General features: G+C 34.2%; 1 protein-coding gene and 1 pseudogene across 1 annotated transcript; one reads left to right on the forward strand and one right to left on the reverse strand.

Moving 5' to 3' along the window:
- Nucleotides 1-1,737: 1,737 nt before the first annotated feature.
- LOC145583948 (fatty acid elongase 3-like pseudogene) lies at nt 1,738-2,860 on the reverse strand (annotated as a pseudogene).
- A 2,045-nt stretch (nt 2,861-4,905) lies between these two features.
- LOC145584980 (uroporphyrinogen-III synthase, chloroplastic-like) lies at nt 4,906-18,963 on the forward strand. Its single transcript, XM_081641753.1, has 10 exons — nt 4,906-5,159; nt 7,439-7,526; nt 8,370-8,436; nt 10,243-10,358; nt 13,053-13,148; nt 16,066-16,121; nt 16,334-16,419; nt 16,716-16,850; nt 17,654-17,705; nt 17,786-18,963. Exons 1-8 carry the CDS (start codon nt 4,971-4,973, stop codon nt 16,747-16,749), a joined length of 732 nt encoding a protein of 243 aa, XP_081497879.1. The 5' UTR covers nt 4,906-4,970; the 3' UTR covers nt 16,750-16,850; nt 17,654-17,705; nt 17,786-18,963.
- The last annotated feature ends 1,998 nt before the right edge of the window (nt 18,964-20,961 follow it).

The raw sequence follows: 20,961 nt of genomic DNA on the forward strand, positions 1-20,961 counted from the left end.
AATCGAAAGTAATCACAAAGTTACCATATAAGAAATCGAAATTCACACATAGATCAAATTGATCGAACATAACCAAAAATCAAATGAAATTCAATTCATTTAAATTCATCAAAAAAAGTGAAAAAAAGGAGGAAAATTAAAAAAAAAAAAAAAACCCGGAGGAGAGAGAAAATGAAAAATGAAGGAGAAAAATTAGAGGAGAAGAAAGTGATAATGAAAGTTTTGATTGAAATCTTGATGATAATTTGGATCTAAAGTATTATTGGAAAGAAAAGAGAATTCAGAGAATTTGGAAGAAGGAAACAAAAAATCTAAAAAAGAAAAGTAGTTACGTGCGAAAAACGTTGAGCTGAATTTGGAAGAACGTTGAGTGGGCTGCTTGGAGTTGTGTTTCATTTATAACATGCTGCGTTTAAATGCTATTGCAACCATTCTAGCTGCACAAGCATGCAGCTAAGTATATGCGTACACTCCTCCATGTGGCCAGCCACCTAGAGGGATAAGGCCCAATATGGGCCTCTTCCTCTTATTGTCAATTTAGGCCCTTTGTGTGACCTTATAGGATACGTTCAATTAGGCTTTAGACTATTTTATTAGCCCTAAGATCATAAATACCTCGAGCTATGATATATCGACGATCCAAAAAAAGAACTTAATTATCTCTATAATTTGATCCATTATATATCTAGTAATTGCACTTGACGAAAACATAAATCCTTCATAATGAAGTTCGAATATCAATGTACCATGGTAGTGAATATGGGGTTTTTGTTTACATATTACCAACAGAGTAACTATCATTCCCGTGATTTATGACCACAAACCAAATAACCTATAAGCAATTTTAAAAACAAGTCAAAATTAATGGTATTAAAAAATTAAAATCATTTTAAAATGGAGGTGGTAATTGTTATTGTACTACTCAGTAAGACATTTAAACTCAAATTAAAACTAGTTTAAATTATACTATCTCGTCCCATAATGATGTTCTTATTTTGACTTTGCATGATGTTCAAGCTGTACTTCTGACTCTCCGTTTTTTTTTTTTTTTTTTTTTCAATCTGTTTGAGAATAATTGACCCAATCAAATATGACTTACATGTTAATGTAGTATTAATTTGACCTTAAATATATATAATGAAGTATTTGTAACAACATATTTCAAGATAAAATTCTTTTTCAATATATTATTAAAAAAAAAAAACATTGATCAAAATTACCTAGTATATGAATAGTAAAAAAGAAAAACTCTAACGTGTCAATTAGTTTTTGGAACGAAAGGTGTAATAAGTTTGACCATGACATTTATGACAAGTCAAAACAGGAACAACATCATCTTGAACAAAGGATTCAATTCATAAGAGAAAGTAAGAATGTAAATGGGTGACATAAGAGGATGCTTATAAATAATTAAGCTGATCAAGCAATCACAAAGACAAAGTAATATCATATGAATATTGGTACGTAATTAGTCAACAAAATACCCCTAGTCCATTACAATGTACAAAATTCTATTTTTTTCCGTAGGGAACACGCCATCGTTAATTAGTTAATTTGTTTCAATCGTTGATTTAGTACCAATGTACTAATGCAGTCCTAAGGTAGCACAAAAATGGAAAACGTAAATACCGGTCTTAGACGGCGATCACCAACTAATAGAGTATAAAACATATAATTGGGTTTCAACCACCAGTTTAATCTTTTGATTGAGTTACTCCACTAACACTGATGGACAACTCACATCTCCTTTTCTTTAACGTGTCTTGACGAATGGTGATGAGTTGAAGAATCATCATCTAGCAAACTTGTTCTACTAAACCTCTTCTTAAAATCCTTAAAAAACACAAGAAATATTAACCCGTTACAGACGGAATTAAACAACCATGCTCCTATACCGTTACACCCTCCTTTATTACCACTAAAAAAGTGCAACAACAACACTCCAACGTGGCAAACTAAGTTGCAAACCAACAATACAACTTGACAATTTACAAGAAACAGAAACCTAGGTTTTGGAAAACCAACTGCAACGCAAAACCTGTATCCATAAATGACGCCGTATAGTAAGTGATAGAGTATAAAACATATTCTTGGGCCTCAACCATCAGCTTAAGCTTTTGTTATTTTTATTTTATTTTTTTTTTTAAAAAAAATAAATAAATAAAAATAAAATAATAAATTCCTAGGATCGAAACCTAAGCTGTGATACCATGTTAGTGGACCAACTCAACCAAAAGCTTAAGCTGATGGTTGAGGCCCAAGAATATGTTTTATACTCTATCAGTAAGGTCAAGAGAAGTATCGCAAGCACTTGAAAAGATTGAGAGAATTCGAGCCATAGGAAGGATATGAGCAAAAGAGAGGACTGGTTCAAGACGTGGAAGAACGTAACACGACGGCGTTTAAGGATTTTGAGGAAGGTCCGGGGGAGGTGAAGGAAGAGACGAGAGAGGTAGAATGTGTAGGACCAAAAGAAGACACGGCCCGTGGGACGAGTCCCCGGTGGGAAGCAAAGGAGCCATTTAATAGGGGTGGTTTGGAGGTGGGTGGAACGCCAAAGCCAACGCGTGTTGTCGTGGATTTCAGCAGTAGTGGAAAGGAGAGTACCTGCGAAGATGGTGATGGAAAGGAGTGAGACTAGGAGGTTGTGGATGGCAGGGATGGGGCCGAGGGGGATGTAGAAGCGACGGCGGTTCGGGAGGAGGAGGGTGAGGGCGTGGTGGAGAAAGAGGGACAAGAGGGTGTAGGAAGTTAATGTAATGACTAGAAAGTACCAAGTTGAGAACCATGTTTGTGTTGGACTCCAACGGAAGTTTATTATTGTAGGGTGTTGAGAGAAGTAATATTTTAGGTTTTGCATAGTACATAGATTCATAGAAAATAGAATGTATTAATATTACTATGTGCCATTTAAAATGGAAGGTTTTAATATGAAGTTGATTGTTCAACGTTGGATTTCATGGGTTAGAACTTTTGTTAGGCTTGTAATTATAAGTCAATGGTATTGTTCTTTCTTCTAGAATAAAAGTTTATTAATTTAATCCTTTTTGCACCACAAACAAGACTTTTCTCTTAGTTCAACTTTGACATTTCATGCTTCGTACTTCCAGAATGTGTGAGATTATTTACTTAATTACTTCTTAATAGTATTTGTTGAACATTTGCCTATTATGTTCAGCTTAATTTCAGTTCAGTTTAGTTCAATTCAGTTTAGCTCCAATCAGATCAACTCTAATCAGTTCAGTCGTTCAATTCAGTTCAATTCAGTTCCTAATTTCCTTCTCTCATAAAATATTCATTTAAGCTCTATTCAATTCAGTTCAGCTCCGATCAGTTCAGTTCAGCTCAATTCAGTAAATCAGAACAGGTCATTCAAGGTGTATTTTTAATTACTCTGTAGCTAGTTAATGGCCATTAAACTAGATGTTGTACAATAATATTACATCGATGTTTCCATCAAATTTGTACATCCAATGCAACCAATTTTTTTTTTTTTTTTTTGATGATTTTATTAGATGTATATTTCAATTTCTACTAACCCCACTTTTACATATTCTTTATTGTTTCTTAGGCTCCGTTCACTTCACCTTATTTTTATTAAATTGAAATTATTTTTGCTGAACTTAAATTATTTTTATTGAGCTGAAATTAATTTTACTAAACTGAATTTATTTTTACTGATTCTCTATTATATTTTCTTCTTAAAGGTACTGATTTTTACTGAATTGAACTTATTTTTACTGAACTGAACTTATTTTTACTGAATATTATTTTTTTAAGGTGAAGTGAACATGGCCTTACTTTGGCCATTTATTGTTGTTACACTAATTATTCTTTACTTTTATTTTCTCCAACAAATTTTATAAGATGCGTGCTTTAGATTTCTATATTTATATACACTAATCAATTTAAAAAAGTAATATGGAGTATAATATTATGGACATTTTAAGAATTTTGAGTGGATAACACTTTTAAGTACCCCAAAAATAAGTCAATATTACCTTTTTAATGGCTCACTCTAAAAAAATTCACCCTTAGCAATTATTTTGTGCAAGTAATCCTTCTTCCAATATATAACACAGTCAAATTTGTACATATGCCAAATTGTCAATGCACTAGTTTGACTTTATTATTATATAATTAAAAATTATTTAAAAATTACATTAAAAACTTTATATTGATACCTATCTAACAACATATTTTATAATAAAATATGTTTTTATTATATTACTAAAAAATTATGGTCAAAGCTAATACATAATTAGTGAAAAATGTCCAACGTTTCAAATATTTTGGAACGGAGGACGAAGATGATATGAACTAGGGGTGCTAATCGAGTGAGTCGATCACTATAGCTGAGGGGTGCTCAATTCGACTCAAAAACTTTTTAAATGTGATCAACTTGTGTTTGTTAAAGTTTTGAGTCAATAAAAACTTGCTTAACTCGTGCTCGTTAAAGTTTCGAATCGAGTCAAGTAGCTCATGATCCTCGTTAAAGTTATGGTCCTTTTAATTTAAAGTTATAGGCTTTTTTTTTCCGTTCAAGTTGAATAGTTTTCGTAATTATTTATTTATTTATTATTAAAGATTTACTTCATTCTTTTTTATAATATTAATTAACTCTTATTATGTGTCATATTTTACAAAAATATGATAACTTCATTTGTAAATTATATACTAATAAAAAATTTCATCGAGTTACTCACAAGCTTATCAAGTCGAATTAGAGCTTGCTCAACTTATGCTCGTTAACCTTTCAATTCAAGATAAATTCAAACGAGCCAAGTTGAGCTGACTTTTTAACCAAGTTTTGACCAAGTCAATTTCAAGTTGGTGCTCAACTCAATTATCAGTTTAACACCCTAATATGAACAAAATTCACTAAACATAGAAATTGCCCGGCAATTCCCCGTTTAGGAAGCCAAGGTCGCGGTTTATTCACCGAGTTCTCCTTTCCCGTTTTTCCAAAAATGGCTTCTCTCACTTTTCAAACTTTTATCTCTCCTCCATTTCTGTCTTCTCCTTCCTCTTTCACGAAGCTTCGTCATCAACATCTTCTTCCTTGCTCTTCAATCCGAGCATCTTCATCTTCGCAATTGACCCCTAAAGTTGTCGTTACCAGAGAACGTGGCAAGAATTCCAAGCTCATCAATGCTTTGGTAATGTCACTTAGCTTGATTCAAATTCCATTGTTCAATTTCCCTGCATTTCGTTTTTGTAACTGAAATTAATTGAAATTGCTGAAATTCCCTTTATTTGATTTATTGGAGTTATTTTTTATGCGTTTTGGCTTCCTGTAGGTGATTCAAATTATGGGTATTTAAGGGTTTGATTTAGAAATTTGTTTAATTAGTGCCAAAATAGGAATTTAGGGTTAATTGGAATGTGGAGGGGTTGGGGATAATTTGTTGTGAGATGGAAATTTTGAAGAATTGGAAGTATTTTGTTCAATTGGTGCGGTTTATATATGCATTGTCAGTTCAAAAGGATCATTTAATTGAACATTGTTCATTATAAGTCGTAAATGAAAACCGATTATTGAAATGAGAACAGATGATTGAATGTCAATGTCGAAATGTTAATATGCAGAATGCAGTGTCTTACCAGGCCAAATGAATGGTGTTTCCAGATTCCAGAATAACACATTAATCATTACAGATAATGGGATTAACGTATTAAGTATGTTGGAAGTTGTTGAAGTAAAAACAAAGAAAGTTACGATATTTATTCTTTTGACTGTTGGGATTTAATGACTATTGGGATCCCTTGATTTTTAGCTTTCTCTTATTGCTATTTTAATGGGTATTATTGCTGATTAATGATGTTGGCTAAAGACTACTCGTTACACCTTTTAATGTTGGTTAAAGCTAGCTCTTATGGGGAATTAATGGGTGGATGTTACACCACTTGATTGATGACCGCTTCCCCCTTAATTGCTTGTCGTTTTGCTCCCTCTATTGCCTTATAAATCAACCTTATACACTTCCATAATACATAACAAAAATCAGCCATCTTTCTTACCTTCTCTTAAAAATATCCCTTCGGTTTTTGGGCAAGAATTCTGGTTTCCAGTCAGGTTTGTGAGTGCACACAAATTCCGACACCGTGCTTATCCTTGAGGATGTCTACTGCAACGGGGTAACGCGGAATCGTCTTTTAGGTCATTGGTTTCCACGAGTGGCAATTGATAATTTGGTCTACACAACTTAGATAAGTATTTTTCCGTTTCATTAGCTTATTTACTAACAAAGTAGTACTATAGGGATGATAACAAGATGATAATTACTCGAAACTCTATTTGTACTTCAATATAGAATCAAACCTTAAAATTTTTAATCCCTTTGTTCAGAGTGAATGCTACTCCTTCCGTCTGGAATTAATTGCTCATTGGTAGTGTAATTTGGATTATTAATGTGAACACTAATCCCGGACAGAGGGAGTATTGTTGTTTTAATTATGTGGTGATGTGATGCCACATTGTTCTTTAACAACTTGACCATGATTTATAAGAGCAACTTGGTGCTAAACATAAAGCGTCATTAGCAGGAACTTACGAAATACAAATAATATCTACTTCTAACTCATGAACTGCCGTCCTATAATTCTCCTGTTATTCACTTTCCGCATATAACTCCCTAAGATCATCATACCTTTCGTGTGAAACAAGTTTGTGATGTGTAAAACCATACAATCTCTACCTTTGAAATATCCTCAATTTCATTTTTCCTACTCTTTTTTTTTTTTTTTTTTTTTTTTTTTTTTTTTTTTTGAAAATTTAAGTACATTAATAAGTACACTAATTCCCTTTAATTCTTAAGCTTGGAGCACACCCTTAGTAGATGTAAAAGCCTTTTTATTTTCCTTTCATTTTGAATATACAACTTAGTTTATACGGCTATTTGACTGGAAAGAGAGATCTTGAGTAAAACCCTCTTGATTAGAACCTTCTGCTTGCTTTTGTGTTTTCTTTTTTAGCAGAGGAGCCGAACAAGTCATTTGAGTTCTTAGCAATAAAGAGCCATGATTTTTATGGCTGACAGTGCGAGCAGTCATAGAGTCCTAAAACACAAAAGTTTGGCAAATGTCGGTGTCCATACAAGTTACAGTTCAAAGATGTCCAAAGCCCAATGATTCAATCATGTGCTTGTAAGTGGGCACTCTTAGTTCAAATTTTATTAGCTATACATATTCGTGTCAATAATTTGATAGCATATGGCAATGTTGGAGTCTTTGCATTTAATTGATTTTGAGATTTATGCATATCTTGGAAATGACATATGGTTGAACCATATTTGAATAATCGATTATAGACATTTTGATGTTTGCCAATTTCCCTTTTTTTTTTTTTTCATTTTATTTTTTTTATTTTAAAAGTCTGGCATAGAAATAGCTTCCACTATTTGTCTTCTGATATTGACATTGCGAGTTTTGGCTGCAGGAAAAATATGGTATACGCTGTTTGGAATTTCCTCTTATTGAACATGCACAGGGCCCTGACTTAGACAAGCTTCCCTCAACGTTAATTGGTATATTACTGGCTCTTCTCTTGACAGTTTGTGGCCGTGTTCAAGTATTTTATCACATTATCTTTAACTAATTCTGTTAACTTGTATATCCTACAAATTATCATTTACTTGAATTGAGAGCTAACAATTTATGATATTGTTGTAGAATACTCAACATATTGTCTGACCTTGAATTCAGAGCTACCAATTTATGATATTGTTGTAGAATACTCAATATATTGTCTTTAACTTAAAAAGTCAATTGTAGGAGTTGTCCTAAAATTTGAAAGCTGTTTGGTTAATTAGATTGGCTTGGGAAAGAGATTGTGTTGGAAATGAGTGGAGGTGGAATCTATTAAGTCTCATATCTTAGAATCTAGTCAGAAAACCTGTGAACCAACCATTTTCTATGTATGAATATTTATCTATGTATGAATATTTATCTTTTTTTTTTTTTTTTTTTTTTTTTTTTTTTTTTTTTGTTTTTCGTTCTTTGTTTTTTTTTTTTTTACACATATGGAAATGGCTTCATATTCCAATACTTTTGAATTAAGGAATGATTATTCTTTCAGAGATGACAGATAAGATTCAATTGACAGTTCTGTGTTTAATAAATTTAATCTTAGGTATATATAAAAGCCATAGCTTCATTTGATCGATGGTTATATGACCTTGAGATATTGGGTAACTCGACCTCTAATTCTCTTCACGAATTTCGTGTGAGCACAGTATAGTTGTATCCTGCTACTTTGGCTAATCATTATCATACCCTGTTCAGCACTTATCATGCCTGCAGCTTTGTAGACTTATTGAAATGCTTATATCTAAGCGAATTTCAGTTGATCTGTTTACTGACTACTGCAGACACTAAATTTGACTGGATCATTATCACTTCTCCTGAGGCAGGATTGGTATTTCTTGACGCATGGAGGTTAGCATTACAACTTGCTGTAAGGAATTTTTGGTTTCTGTCATACAGTCCCTTTTATATTTGAATACTATCAGATTCTTGATGACCTACATTCTCCTAAACGGTTAAAAATGAGTTATATGGATGACATTCCACCTTTTGTGGATTTCATTTTCAGTGCCTTTTTTCCCTCCACCTACAGAAACACTTCTCTTTGTTTCACCCATTCTCTTCCTTTGTAACAGAATGTGGTGTAACATATTTCAATGGCCAAATAATGATTTGTTTAGAAGTTTAAATTTGAATGTGTTGCTCCCTAAGGTACACAAATTAGCTAGTAATGGTATATAAATGGTCCTATATTGTGTAAGTCACATAATAAAGTCATATTTATATTATCTTTTTGTATTAGGAATATTTGTGATATAGTGCAAGGAAAAGAAAAGAAGAAAGTGGAATTGGAATAGGGTAGGAATATAATTATATCGGATAAAATTTTCAGTTTTAAAGAACCATCTAACTATATGGATTAAGGTTAATTTTATGCCTTGCTAGGCAATCTACACTGCATTGAATAGATCATTAGATATTTTTATTATTATTTTTTTTAACCAAGAACAAACATTGAATTGATCATTAGATTATATTATCCTTGTGGTGGCTTTACTAATTGAAAAAAGAAAACATAGAAAATATGAGGTAATACGGTGTAAAAATATTTAAAAGCGGGTTTTATTTACTTTTTTTTCAAAAATCTTGAGAACTTACCAAAGATAACAAATTTTATTCTTTGATTGGTCTTTTTCACTCGTCAAAAATTATTGGACTAGCAATGAATAGAAGTAGTTTTTGTACAGAAATAGTTAGTTCATTTCCTTTTGGTTAGCATAAAGGCTGATATTGACCTGTCAATCTGGTCGGTCGGGTCGGGTTTGGATTGAGTCGCTTCGGGTTATGGGTCATTTCAGGTTGGGTTACTTCGAGTCACGGGTTGAGAAATACTCAACCCTAACCCAATGTTTTGGGTTCGGGTCAACCCAACGGGTTTACAACGTTTTTTTATTTGATTTTTTTAGCTTTTTGTTAGAAGTTTATGATATTTTTAAGCTTACTTTGATTTTTTTTTATTTTCAATTTTTTTTTAATTGAATGGATGTAGGCTATGTAGTTGATGGTATGAAGGTGATGTGAGTTATGCGGATGTAACTAGTGTGGGTTGATAGTTGATGTAGGAGGTCGTTGGTGTGGCTCTGAGAAAGAGTTACATGAGAGAGAGAAATGAATGTCATTTGATAGATAAATGATCAAACTCAATCAATAAACTAGATATTAATTTTCAAATAAATGTAATTTTTGAGAAAAACCCATTAAAATGGGTTGACGGGTTCGGGTTCGGGTCGGGCTTGACCTGCAAATTTATGGATTAAAGGGGTTCGGGTTAAATCGGGTTACGGATCAAAAATATTTGTTCAAGACCCACAAATCTTGGTCAGGTTCGGGTTGGGTTTGCGGATCTGGTCGAAATTTGACAAGTCTAGGCTGATATCCTTTTACTTCTGAAAGGTTCCTTTTTTTTCTAGTTCTTGGGGATTTTGAATAGGCATACTACTGCTCTTAATATCTTTATTGGTTTCCATTTGCTGGTACATGTTTCTATAATACATTTTTTTGGTATTTTGAATCTGTTGCATGACTGAATTATTTGCCTTTTTTTCACTGGTTTTTGGAGTTTTCTTTCTTAATTGGTTGTAATTTAAGTTGTATAATTACCCTGACTATTTGTTTTGCTTTTATAGCTCTAAATCCCTAATATGTTTGCTTATATAGGGCTGCTGGATCACCAAATGTTAAAGTGGGAGTAGTTGGTGCTGGTACAGCTACCGTGTTTGAGGATGTGGTGCAGTCGTCAAATTGCCTTGAAGTTGCATTTGCACCATCAAAAGGTGATTCTCATGCATTGATATCAAAGTAATCCATTAATCCATGAATTCTTATAACTTTATCGTATAAAATGCTTTTTGACAATGGTGGTATTTTGTACAAATAATAGTGTTATGAATGGCTTATTTTATCATGACTTGTTGAATTTTTATTAGATTTTGTAAGTGAAATTTTATAATTTTTTCAAGGATTCTTTGACTTTTACACCTTTAGAAAGCACGGTTTTGATTTTGACTTCCTAAAATGATATTTAGTATAGTTTATCACTTTAAAAAATGAAAAAGGATTATTTTGCCACCACTTAACAGATTCATGGACAGAAGTCGTCAAATGGTTATTAGATTCAATAAAAGAATTTTTTAAGGTAGTAAATAAAGAAAAAATTATTAGTTGCCACCTTAAAAAAGTATTCTATATATATATACTTCCTCTGTTTTTTATTACTTGACCTACAAGGAAAAGTTAAAAAGAAAGCTAAAAGACCATATTTCTCTTACCCACTACCCACCAAACCCTCCTACCCTTCACTTTCCCCGTCACTGTCACCAACCTCACCACTACAACCACCACTACAAGTCAGATTTACAACCCCCACCACAAATGCACGCAACCCCTTCACTACCACAACAACACTGGCTCTCCTCTACGGCGGCGACTCCCCTCCAAACCATCTTTACCAAATTCGACCACCACAAAAAATGTCTCGACAACAATTACCATCTAACGGCGACGAGACGGCAAGACCAACTGTTATCTTATCAATACTACTACTCCAAATGCCATCTTAATTTTATCACCTTTTTCCATACCACTCATACCACCACCAAATTAAATAAAGGAGAGGAAAGAGAAAATACCCATAATCCACCAACCACCGTCCATGGAGTAAGGGTATTTTCTCTTTCCTCTCATTCCCCAAATTGTCACAGATTTTTCATAAATTGAGAGATTAGTGGTCGAATTTGGCTATGGTGGTTTCAGATCTACAAATTGCTAGCCAAATTCGACCACCATGGTCTCGATTTTGAACTTTAAGCGCTTTTACATATTAAGGCGGTGACGGTGGTGCACGGTAGACCCTTGGAGGTGGCGAAAGAAGGTGTGAGGGCAGGAGTTTGGATACCATGGATGGTGAAGAGGGAGATAAGGGTACGGTAATGATTGATGTTGTGGTGGTGTTTCAAAAATATTGTTAGGGTGGTGGAGATGGGTGGCTGCCATGGATAACTTGGAGGAGGGAGGATATGGTGGTGACTGGTGAACTATGAAGAATTGGGGTTGAATGATTGAGGTGAGGGAGAAAGGGGGAAGGTAACAAAGGGTATATGGTTTTAATTATGTTGAAAATGTGAGGGTAAATAAGAAAAAGTGTAGTGTTAAATTTGCCAAAAAAGAAACAGGTAAAGTCAAAAGAAACTTCCCAAAAAGGAATACAGGTCAAGTAATAAAGAACGGAGGAAGTATTTTTTAAGGTGGTAAAATAAAATATTTTTAAGGTAGTCAAATGGTTATCGTGCTTTTTAAAGGTGGTAGAAATATAAAAAAAAAAAAAATAATCTTTTTTCTATGTGTATTTGTCTCTCCTCTATTTTGTTACCCATTATGTCCAGGTTGTTAATGTTATCTAGTTACTCTTATTTTCCTGCCTAAAAGTGCAATGTCTCTCCTCTATTTTGTTACCCTCTATGTCCAGGTTGTTAATGTTATCTGGTTACCATGCTTTTGAATGCTTTGGACCTTTGGTATAATTGATTGGCTTGTGTATCTATTTCCAAGTCAATTAGCTACCCATAGTGATTACATTGCCCCAATTGCCCCTTTGAAATAGACTGAATGTGTATTTAGTTGGTTGTTTCTTGTATCTGTTATGCTGTGAGAAAGTTTTACTGCTAGATTCTACCTCAATCCCAGCTTATTGCCAGGTACCACGGTATCATTATTTTGTGGTACTTCGCGTATACTGATGTTACTATAGGATGGTAATTTATATTTCATAATAACTTTCAGCTACAGATGTTACAATTCATGTAAGTATAGACTGTTTGGGTTTTTAAGGGTCATAAATGATGCATTGCCTAATGTTGTTTTTCATCATTGTGGTAAATGTGTCATTTATTGTAGTAGTAGTATGCTGAATCAATCTGTAGTGTGTGTGTTTGCTAAGTTTTACCCATTTTTGTTGTCATCTGGTTGGTCACAAAGAACTATATTGTGCATATTGAATGATGTGATGTTCTGAGAAAACATTTAGATACATTGCATTGCCGTACATTAGGAAAATCAAAGTATTCTAGTATGTTTCTGCCAGTCTTTGTGCCTACTCTGCAGTATTTGACTGCAGTTTTGCTTCGGTTAGATGGACAAATTTGAGATATAAAATATTAAGCAATTTGGTGGGTCTATAGGTAATTTATGTCAATGTATTGATCTTAATTTAATTATAGGCTTTGGTTAGTTTGATTTGATATATAACATATCAAGCATTCAAGCCGGCTTTGGTTAGTTTATTTATTTTTTCCATTTTAAATTCATATATATGAGATGCTTTTGATTTTTAAATTCTAGGAAACAATTTAGTTTGCGTGATCTAATATGCTGGAATTGTGAATAATTGGTTGCTAGCTAGTAGTGCACTATGGATGTCTAATATATTCATATTGTCAACTGATGGCAATTTTTGGGAGTTTCAATTTCAGCAACTGCTAAGGTTTTGGCATCTGAACTTCCAAAGCATGGAGATGAAAAATTCAGGGTCTTATATCCAGCATCTGTAAAAGCTAGCAGTGAAATTGGTAAGTTCAAAGCATCTTATATATATTTTTTTAAATTATTAGTTTTGTTTATATAAAACTTTAAATATGATTTAATGTTGTCATTTTGGCATAGCTTGCTTGGCTACATGAAAAGGTTTGAAACAAATTATTCAGACCTTTTCTGACAATATAAATGGTTCCATAGCCTTTGTCTTTGATTTTTCTAAAAAAATGTTTCAACTTAGTGGTCTGCAACTCAAGTTCCGGTGTATGCAGCTACATAGAAATAAGATTCACTCTGTGAAATGTTTTGAATTTTGTTTTTATATGTAATGCTCTATAGGATGAATTGCATTTAAATTTCTACTTTCAAGACATTTTTATGCAATTAAGAAGTTGTAAATTCTTATTTTGATTGAAATGCTCAATTCATAAATCTTCATTATTTATGTGTTTTCCCTTTTCTTTTCCATGTTAAAATTTGACTTATAATGAGATATTATAGCTGTGTGTTTTCTATTGCCCTCAAGATCAATCTCTTGTGTTTATCTTTAAGTATTGTTATTGTTATTGTCTTGATCATATAAGATTTTTATAGAGTAGATAAATTATGTTGTGATAGCAATACTTAAGACTGAATGGAGGATTATTTCTGTACCAGATGAACTATATAGCCTAAGTAATCCATGAACCCTAAGACAAACCATGAAACCCCTCTCCTGTATTTTTCTTCCTTTTCTCAATTAAAGCATGTTTATCCTCCAATACCACTGGATCCTCTTTCATATCTGTTTAGGTTTGCACACATAAAGCACCTTTCAACAGGATTTAACTCCCTCTACCTTTTCCATCAGTTTTTGAGCCCCTCTGCAAGTTGTGGCTCTCAAAAATCCCCCCATCCCATTCCATGTTTCTGGTCTTCTTCAGTCATATTTCAATAATCTTTCTGACTATGCCTAACTATTCTGCACATGAAGCAAAAGAAAGTTTTTCGACATTCATTTGCAAAATCAATCTTCGTCAACCTCCCATTCTTACACTTAATATGTTGGAATCGACACCGAGATATTAAAATTTACTTTTACCCTCTTATAATTGCCCAAACTGAAATTATTATTAGGAAATTTTGACTTTTACCACCTCCAAAAAACGACTTAATTGATTTTACCACCTCCATAAAAAAAAAAGATTTATTTTACCACCAACAAAATTTCCAAAAATTCGATTTTACCACCAACTAACGGATTCCGTCCATGAATCCGTTAGTAGGGCCCACCTTTTTGACGTTTCTTCTTCATCTTCCCCGATCTTCCATGCACCACCACAGCGCCACCACCGCCCTCTCCCCAACCCAGCCCTCCCCGAACCCACTACCGGCGTCGCACCACCAGCCCCAACCCACCTGAACCCTCCCCCTCCCTTTTGCGCAACCCTGTCGCCCCCGAAAACAACGAAACCCAAAACCCTCGTTCCCCAAAACGGCCACGAATCTGGCCACAAATGGCTGAAATCGGCCGATTTTGGGGCTTAGTGGCCTTAACCGGCCGATTTCAGCCTTTTAAGGCCGGATTCGTGGCCGTTTAGGGGGGACGAGGGTTTTGGGTTTGGTGGTTTTTGGGGGCGATATGGTTGCGGGAAAGGGAGGGGGAGGGTTCAGGTGGGTTGGGGCTGGTGGTGCGACGCGGGTGGTGGTTTTGGGGAGGGCTGTGGTGAGTTGGGGGGAAGGCGGCGGTGGCGCGTGGGTGGCGCTGTGGTGGTGGCTGGGGTAGTTTTAGGTTTTTTTATTTTTTTTTAAAATTTGCCCAATAATATGGCGACACGTGTGCAAGGTAGGTCCCACTAACGGATTTATGGACGGAATCCGTTAGTTGGAGGTGATTGGTGGTAAAAGCCAACTTTTATTTTTTTATGTGGTGGTAAAATAAATCTTTTTTTTTTATGGAGGTGGTAAAATCAATTAAGTCGTATTTTGGAGGTGGTAAAAGTCAAAATTCCCTTATTATTATATATTCTACTTCAATAACATTCCCCTATTTCACAACAATTGTTTTACAAACTGGAACAGATTAACAATTGAAAGGCTGAATTTTAATTTGCACTCAGAAGGGAGAGTGTTAACTTTACCTCAGATTGTTGTTCATTGCCTGAACTTTCATTGATTACTTATAGTTGATTGTTGAAGCACCATGGGTAGCCCTCTAAAACCTTCCCCTTATCTCTCCAGTGCAAAAACTTGATTACAAACAAATTAGATCCAATCATTTGGATCACCACCCTCTTCGCGACAGCCCAAGCCTGTGTCATCGTCTCCTTGAATGCTCCGACTTTAGAGCTTTGTTTAATCACAAACCCTCCCACCGTCCATAATTCTGATACTTGATATTACTTGTTTCAGATAAGAACCTTTTATGCGTGCATGCACTTGATTATTTAGCAAGTCTAGCAACAACAGAATTGAGGACTGAAGTGTGGAACTCTGTGATAGAGTTTGAAATTGTGCATATTCGTTCTCTGCTTAGTTATGTGCAGATAGGCTATCTCTTTTGCACATGAGAACGCCATGTATGTACATTGGATCTTTGTTTAGGTACATGATGATATTGTCCGTGCCTGAGTGATTGTGAATTGGTACGTCCGACCCTGTTTACTATGAGGAGCCCTTTTGGTTGAGAATTTGTAGTATGCTGTTTTTGATGTTTTGTATAGCACTAGCTCTTCAGAAACTCTGGTTAATAGTGTCTTGTTTTAACTCTGATGCTCCTTTTTTGGGGCGAATGTATCTAATTAGTTAAAGATGAGAAGAACATAGTTTCAACTAACTTGATTTGTCTAAACACTAACTGTGGTAATAAAAATTATGCCACTGTAGGTTACACAAATTACCAAGTCTCATTTAAGTTTTATCATTATATATTGCTCCCAAAGTAGACCATTAATTGAATGTGTTATTTTCCAGAGGATGGCCTTTCATCTCGGGGATTTGATGTGACTAGGCTAAATACCTATACTACGGTATGCACAGTATATTTCTATTATTTCTGTATTTCTCTTTTCTTCTTTCTCCAGTGATTTGTGAGCCATCTAATTAGCTGCCTATATCAGTCTGGATGGCTGGGGGTGACTATAGCTTCACTTCTTCAGACCCCATCATTGACCAAAGGTTGTATCGGTTACTTACTATATCTAATCCTGCATGAGCTTGACTTTTGGACTTCTTTTTATAGGTGGCTGTTCAACATGTTGATCCTCTGCTATTAGAAAAAGTCATTGCTGCTCCTGTCATTGCAGTTGCTTCCCCTTCTGCTGTTCGGTATGGTTTCTCCTATAAGAAAAAAGCTAACCAGTGGATATGCTTTAGATCTGAACCGTCCATAGATAATATGTGTTTGTATCTTATCTGGTAGGAACATATTGACTCAATCCTCTCTTTTGCGCCAATATAAATTGCATTACTTATATTTGATCCAAGTTGAAGCTCAAAACTTGTTAAACTTACAAGATCTATGTTTAAGCCATTAGGTCCTTCATTAGCTTAACTTGGTATCCAAGTTTAATATTTTGCATTCTGATGTCTAAATTTGGGTTTTGTATCTTAAATTGTTGTAGAGCTTGGGTGAAGGTTATCCCTTCTGTGGGGTAGTGGAATAATGCAGTTGCTTGTATTGGCGAGACAACTGGCTTGGCTGCAAAAAATTTAGGCCTGGAAAATATCTACTATCCACTAAACCCTGGACTTGACGGGTAATTCTTGACGTTAAATGCAATATTCAATTCTGTTCTTTATGTAATTATGTCAACTATAGGCACTGTGTAATAGGTATTTTAGAGTATTTTGTTATTAATATGCTGTCTACATATCAAATCAACCTTTGGAAAACATCCCATGTTCTAATTTTGAATTCTTTTTTGTTTTTAAACGTTTTCACATCCTGAAGAATCCATTGCCTCTGCTTCTATGTTTCTAACTAGGTTCTTCTGAGGATTGGGTGAAAAATTGAACATTTGAGGTCTTACCCCTACTAAGAGCCTGTTTCCCAATGTTTTTATTTATTTATTTATTTATTTTTTTTTTTTGAGGAAATGAGGCTGATTCCTTTACAATTTACATCCCTGTTTGCAGATAAAAATGAAACATTAGCCCTCTTCAGGAAAAAGAACTCAGAATTCACCATTCGTTTGTTTGAAAAATCAGGCCGGCCCTTTGTGCCTGAAAGCAACTGTGAATGTGATTGTAATTTGAAATAAAAATGGAGACACTTGCTAGGGGACTTTGCCTAGTAAATTATATTTCATAACCTGTGTTCAAATTAAACACTCTTGTTTGCAAAGTCCAAACACTTCCATGTCTTCCTCAGTTGAAAAGTGTATAATATGCAGGAAATTCGACTAGAATTATGTGTACAGCATAGTTAAGGGGCACGCTTCGATAAGGAAATGTCTATGGTAGAAATGTGCATTTTATAGTAGTAACCTGCATGTGGATAAAGTTTGTCTGAAAGACACCTTGTCTATAGTGTCTTAATCTGTAACTTGTCTATCTGCAGATGGGTTGATAGCATTATTGATGCCCTAAAGGCGCATGATCATATCCACAAGGTCCAAATGGTGCCATTCCTGCCTTTTTATTAGTTTCTTTTGTGACTCTTTGATATATGATAATGTCTGCATACTTTCAGGTAGTGCCAAGCTAAGGAGCCCTGATATATATCACGGCCATTCTTATCTAACATCTTTCCAAGTTTCTTGTGAATTTGCTACATTAGAAGTATAAAGAGCAGCCTCTACTCTGTCATACGGTCATACCTAGATGAAAGCATGTCTGGTTTCACTGGTTTGCCTCTGGCTGGGAAGTCAACTGATGAAATGGACAAGGCTTCCTGATGGCTCGCCAGACTTGTTTTCTATGTTACCTAGCACAAGAGGGTGGCGTGATGTCATTCAAGTTTTAGGCTTGTGCTAAAGGGCTTCTTCTCAATCTTCACTTGTGCATGCATTCTACATACCAAAATGTACTAGTGAGTAATTATGTATAGAAGTAGAAAAGGACTCCCTGCTTGGCTCAACTTGAAATTGGTAAGTTTGTATCATAGTCATTTCCCAAACTGAAAATATTCTACAAGTTACTAGTAAATGTGTTTCAAACCAAAAATTACGTAAGTGCCTTGTTTTGCGTAAAAAAATGAATCGATTAGTGGGCAACTATTTTTTCCTGTAAAAACAAGGCACTTATGTTAATTTTTTGCCAATTCCGAGCTCAATTTGGGTCCTTAAGGACTAAAATGGCCGCTAAAACGTAGATCGAACATTTTTCGACACGAAAACCGATGAAAAAATTGAATTGAGTTGCAATTTACAACTTTTGGGCTGCAATTTGCATTTTTTTAAAATGGCTGCAATTTACAAAATACAAATTTTAAATGCATGCAATTTGCAAATTTTCTAAAATAATTTATAACTTTAATACATAATTTATTTATTTATTTATTTTTTTTTTTTACAAAATTTGTAATTTCTATATCATAAAATTGGTTTTAGCTTATGCTTTAAAACTAGATCCATTATTATACATTTTAACCAATTATTAGTAATATATTTCAATCAACAATAACAGGAATATTTTAATAAAATTGTTTATCATAATTTTGAAGATTTTTTTTACTACTTCCTTGAATTTGCACAAAATATAAAATCCTAAACATAATTGATGAGCCGACTCAGCTCATATTTTGGATTGCCAGCATGGCAATTCTGTTATGAATTCAGTTTGTAATTTGCTAAGATGTTTTGTAGATTATGTCTAGAATCTTCCTGTAATTGTAGAGTTATATATATCCTGTAATACTTCTCATTCACAAGATTATGACATAATAAAATCTTATTTCTGATTTTTCTCCCGATTTTCTCTCTTTTCTCTGATTTTCATTTCTTCCAGAAAACTGTCACATGGTAACAGAGGCCACAATCTTCTGATTTCTTCTTTCTTTCTTGATTTACTCGATAATCGAGTAGTAATTCTTTTTGATTTCATACAAGTTTGATTTGATTTGTGATTTTTTCGATTTTGACATGGCTAGAGAAGCAAATTTGCTCTTGAACTCGATGAATTCACAATAAGAAAATTGCTGAATATTATGGTCAATTGAAGCAAGTCCGGTATCAATTGCAAATTCTGAAAGGATTTCCACACTGCACTTGTGGTGCTATGAATCAGTGTAGTTGTGGCATCTCTAGAAGATTATGGGGGCTAATCAGCGTAATAAGCTGATGCAACTTCTTACTGGATTAAATAAGTCTTATGATCAAGTCCAAATGAACATGTTGAGGTTTGATGTTTTTCCTCCTGTTACTAAGGCTTATTACATGCTACAACAGGTTGAAATGCAGAAGAAACTGAATGATGCTGTTGATCAATTACCTGATATTTGTGCTCTAGTAGTGGATCTTGAGGTGCTAGTTCATAGCAAAGGAGAGTTTATAAGAGGTTGAATTATGATAAGTCTTGTGATCATTGTAAGGCTAGAGGTCATACTATTCAAGATCATTGGCTATCCTGAGTGGTGGTCAGCGCTGAAATCAAAGACACCTGTGAAGACTGCATCAAATGTTCAGACTAATTCTGGTATTCTTGGAAAAGCTCCAATGGAGTTTAATGGTGGAGCTGGTTCTAGTTTTGATGGTCTGGATCCTACTGTGGTTTCAACTGTGTATCAACAAGTTGTCAAGATAATATAGAGTGGCAAAGAAATGACATCTGATCCTATCACTACAGTTAATTTTGCAAGTATTACTTATGTTCATAATGCTCAGTTAATGAAGAAATCATTTGATCAGAATGCATGGATCATAGATAATGGAGCATTAGATCATATGGAATCAAACTTAGCTTTATTCACTACTTTACAACATTTAAAATCACACATAATAGTAGGATTGTGTGATGGATCAATTAAACATGTTAAGTATTCAGGAACAGTCCAATTAACACCAGAAATTTCTATTTCAAATGTCATGTATGTAACAGAATTTAGGCATAACCTCCTTTCTGTAAGGAAATTGCTTGATCAAACCTCTCTTTTGACTGTGTTTTAGAACATTTTTTGTGTTTTTCAAGACCTTGCAACTAAGCACGATAGAGCTTATGGAATCAAGTCTTGTGATCTTTACAAGTTTTCAAGTTATCCTCTAAATTTTCCTTCTAAATCTAGTAGTCATTCTGATACAGTTGTATATAATTCAATTACTCCAATTTCAAATAAGCCTAGTATTGATGTATTACATGCTAGGTTAGGACATTTGTCTTTCAGCAAGATGAAACATGTATCAGAATTGTTCTCAAGCAATAATACTTGTGATTTTAACTGTGAAGTATGTGTGTTTGCTAAGCATCATAAAATGCCTTATTCTCTATCTGATTTAATGGCTGCTGCACTATTTGATCTTGTTCATATAAATCTTTAGGGTCCTTATGTTCATAGTTCTTTCTTTGGAGCTCATTATTTTCTGACTATATTGGATGATAATACTAGAACAACTTGGACTCATCTCATTCATAATAAGGCTCAAGTACAAAATGTTATAGCTGGTTTTCTTGCTTATGTTGAGAATCACTTCAAGGTTACTATTAAGACCATTAGATCTGATAATGGTACTGAAGTGTTGAAAGAATTATGTACCTTTTTGTTTTTGAACAAAGGCAATGTTCATTAGAGAAGTCTTCCCGGTGAACCTCAACAGGGTTGAAAGAAAACATAGAAGATTATTAGAGATAGCTAGAGCTTTGATGTTTCATGCAGCTTTGCCTATCAAATCTAGGGTGACTTTATATTGGCTGCAACATATTTGTTGAATAAGA

This window comes from Chenopodium album, chromosome 16 (genome assembly GCF_948465745.1).
Source record: "Chenopodium album chromosome 16, dcCheAlbu1.1, whole genome shotgun sequence".
In the NCBI taxonomy this organism is placed as follows: Eukaryota; Viridiplantae; Streptophyta; class Magnoliopsida; order Caryophyllales; family Amaranthaceae; genus Chenopodium; species Chenopodium album.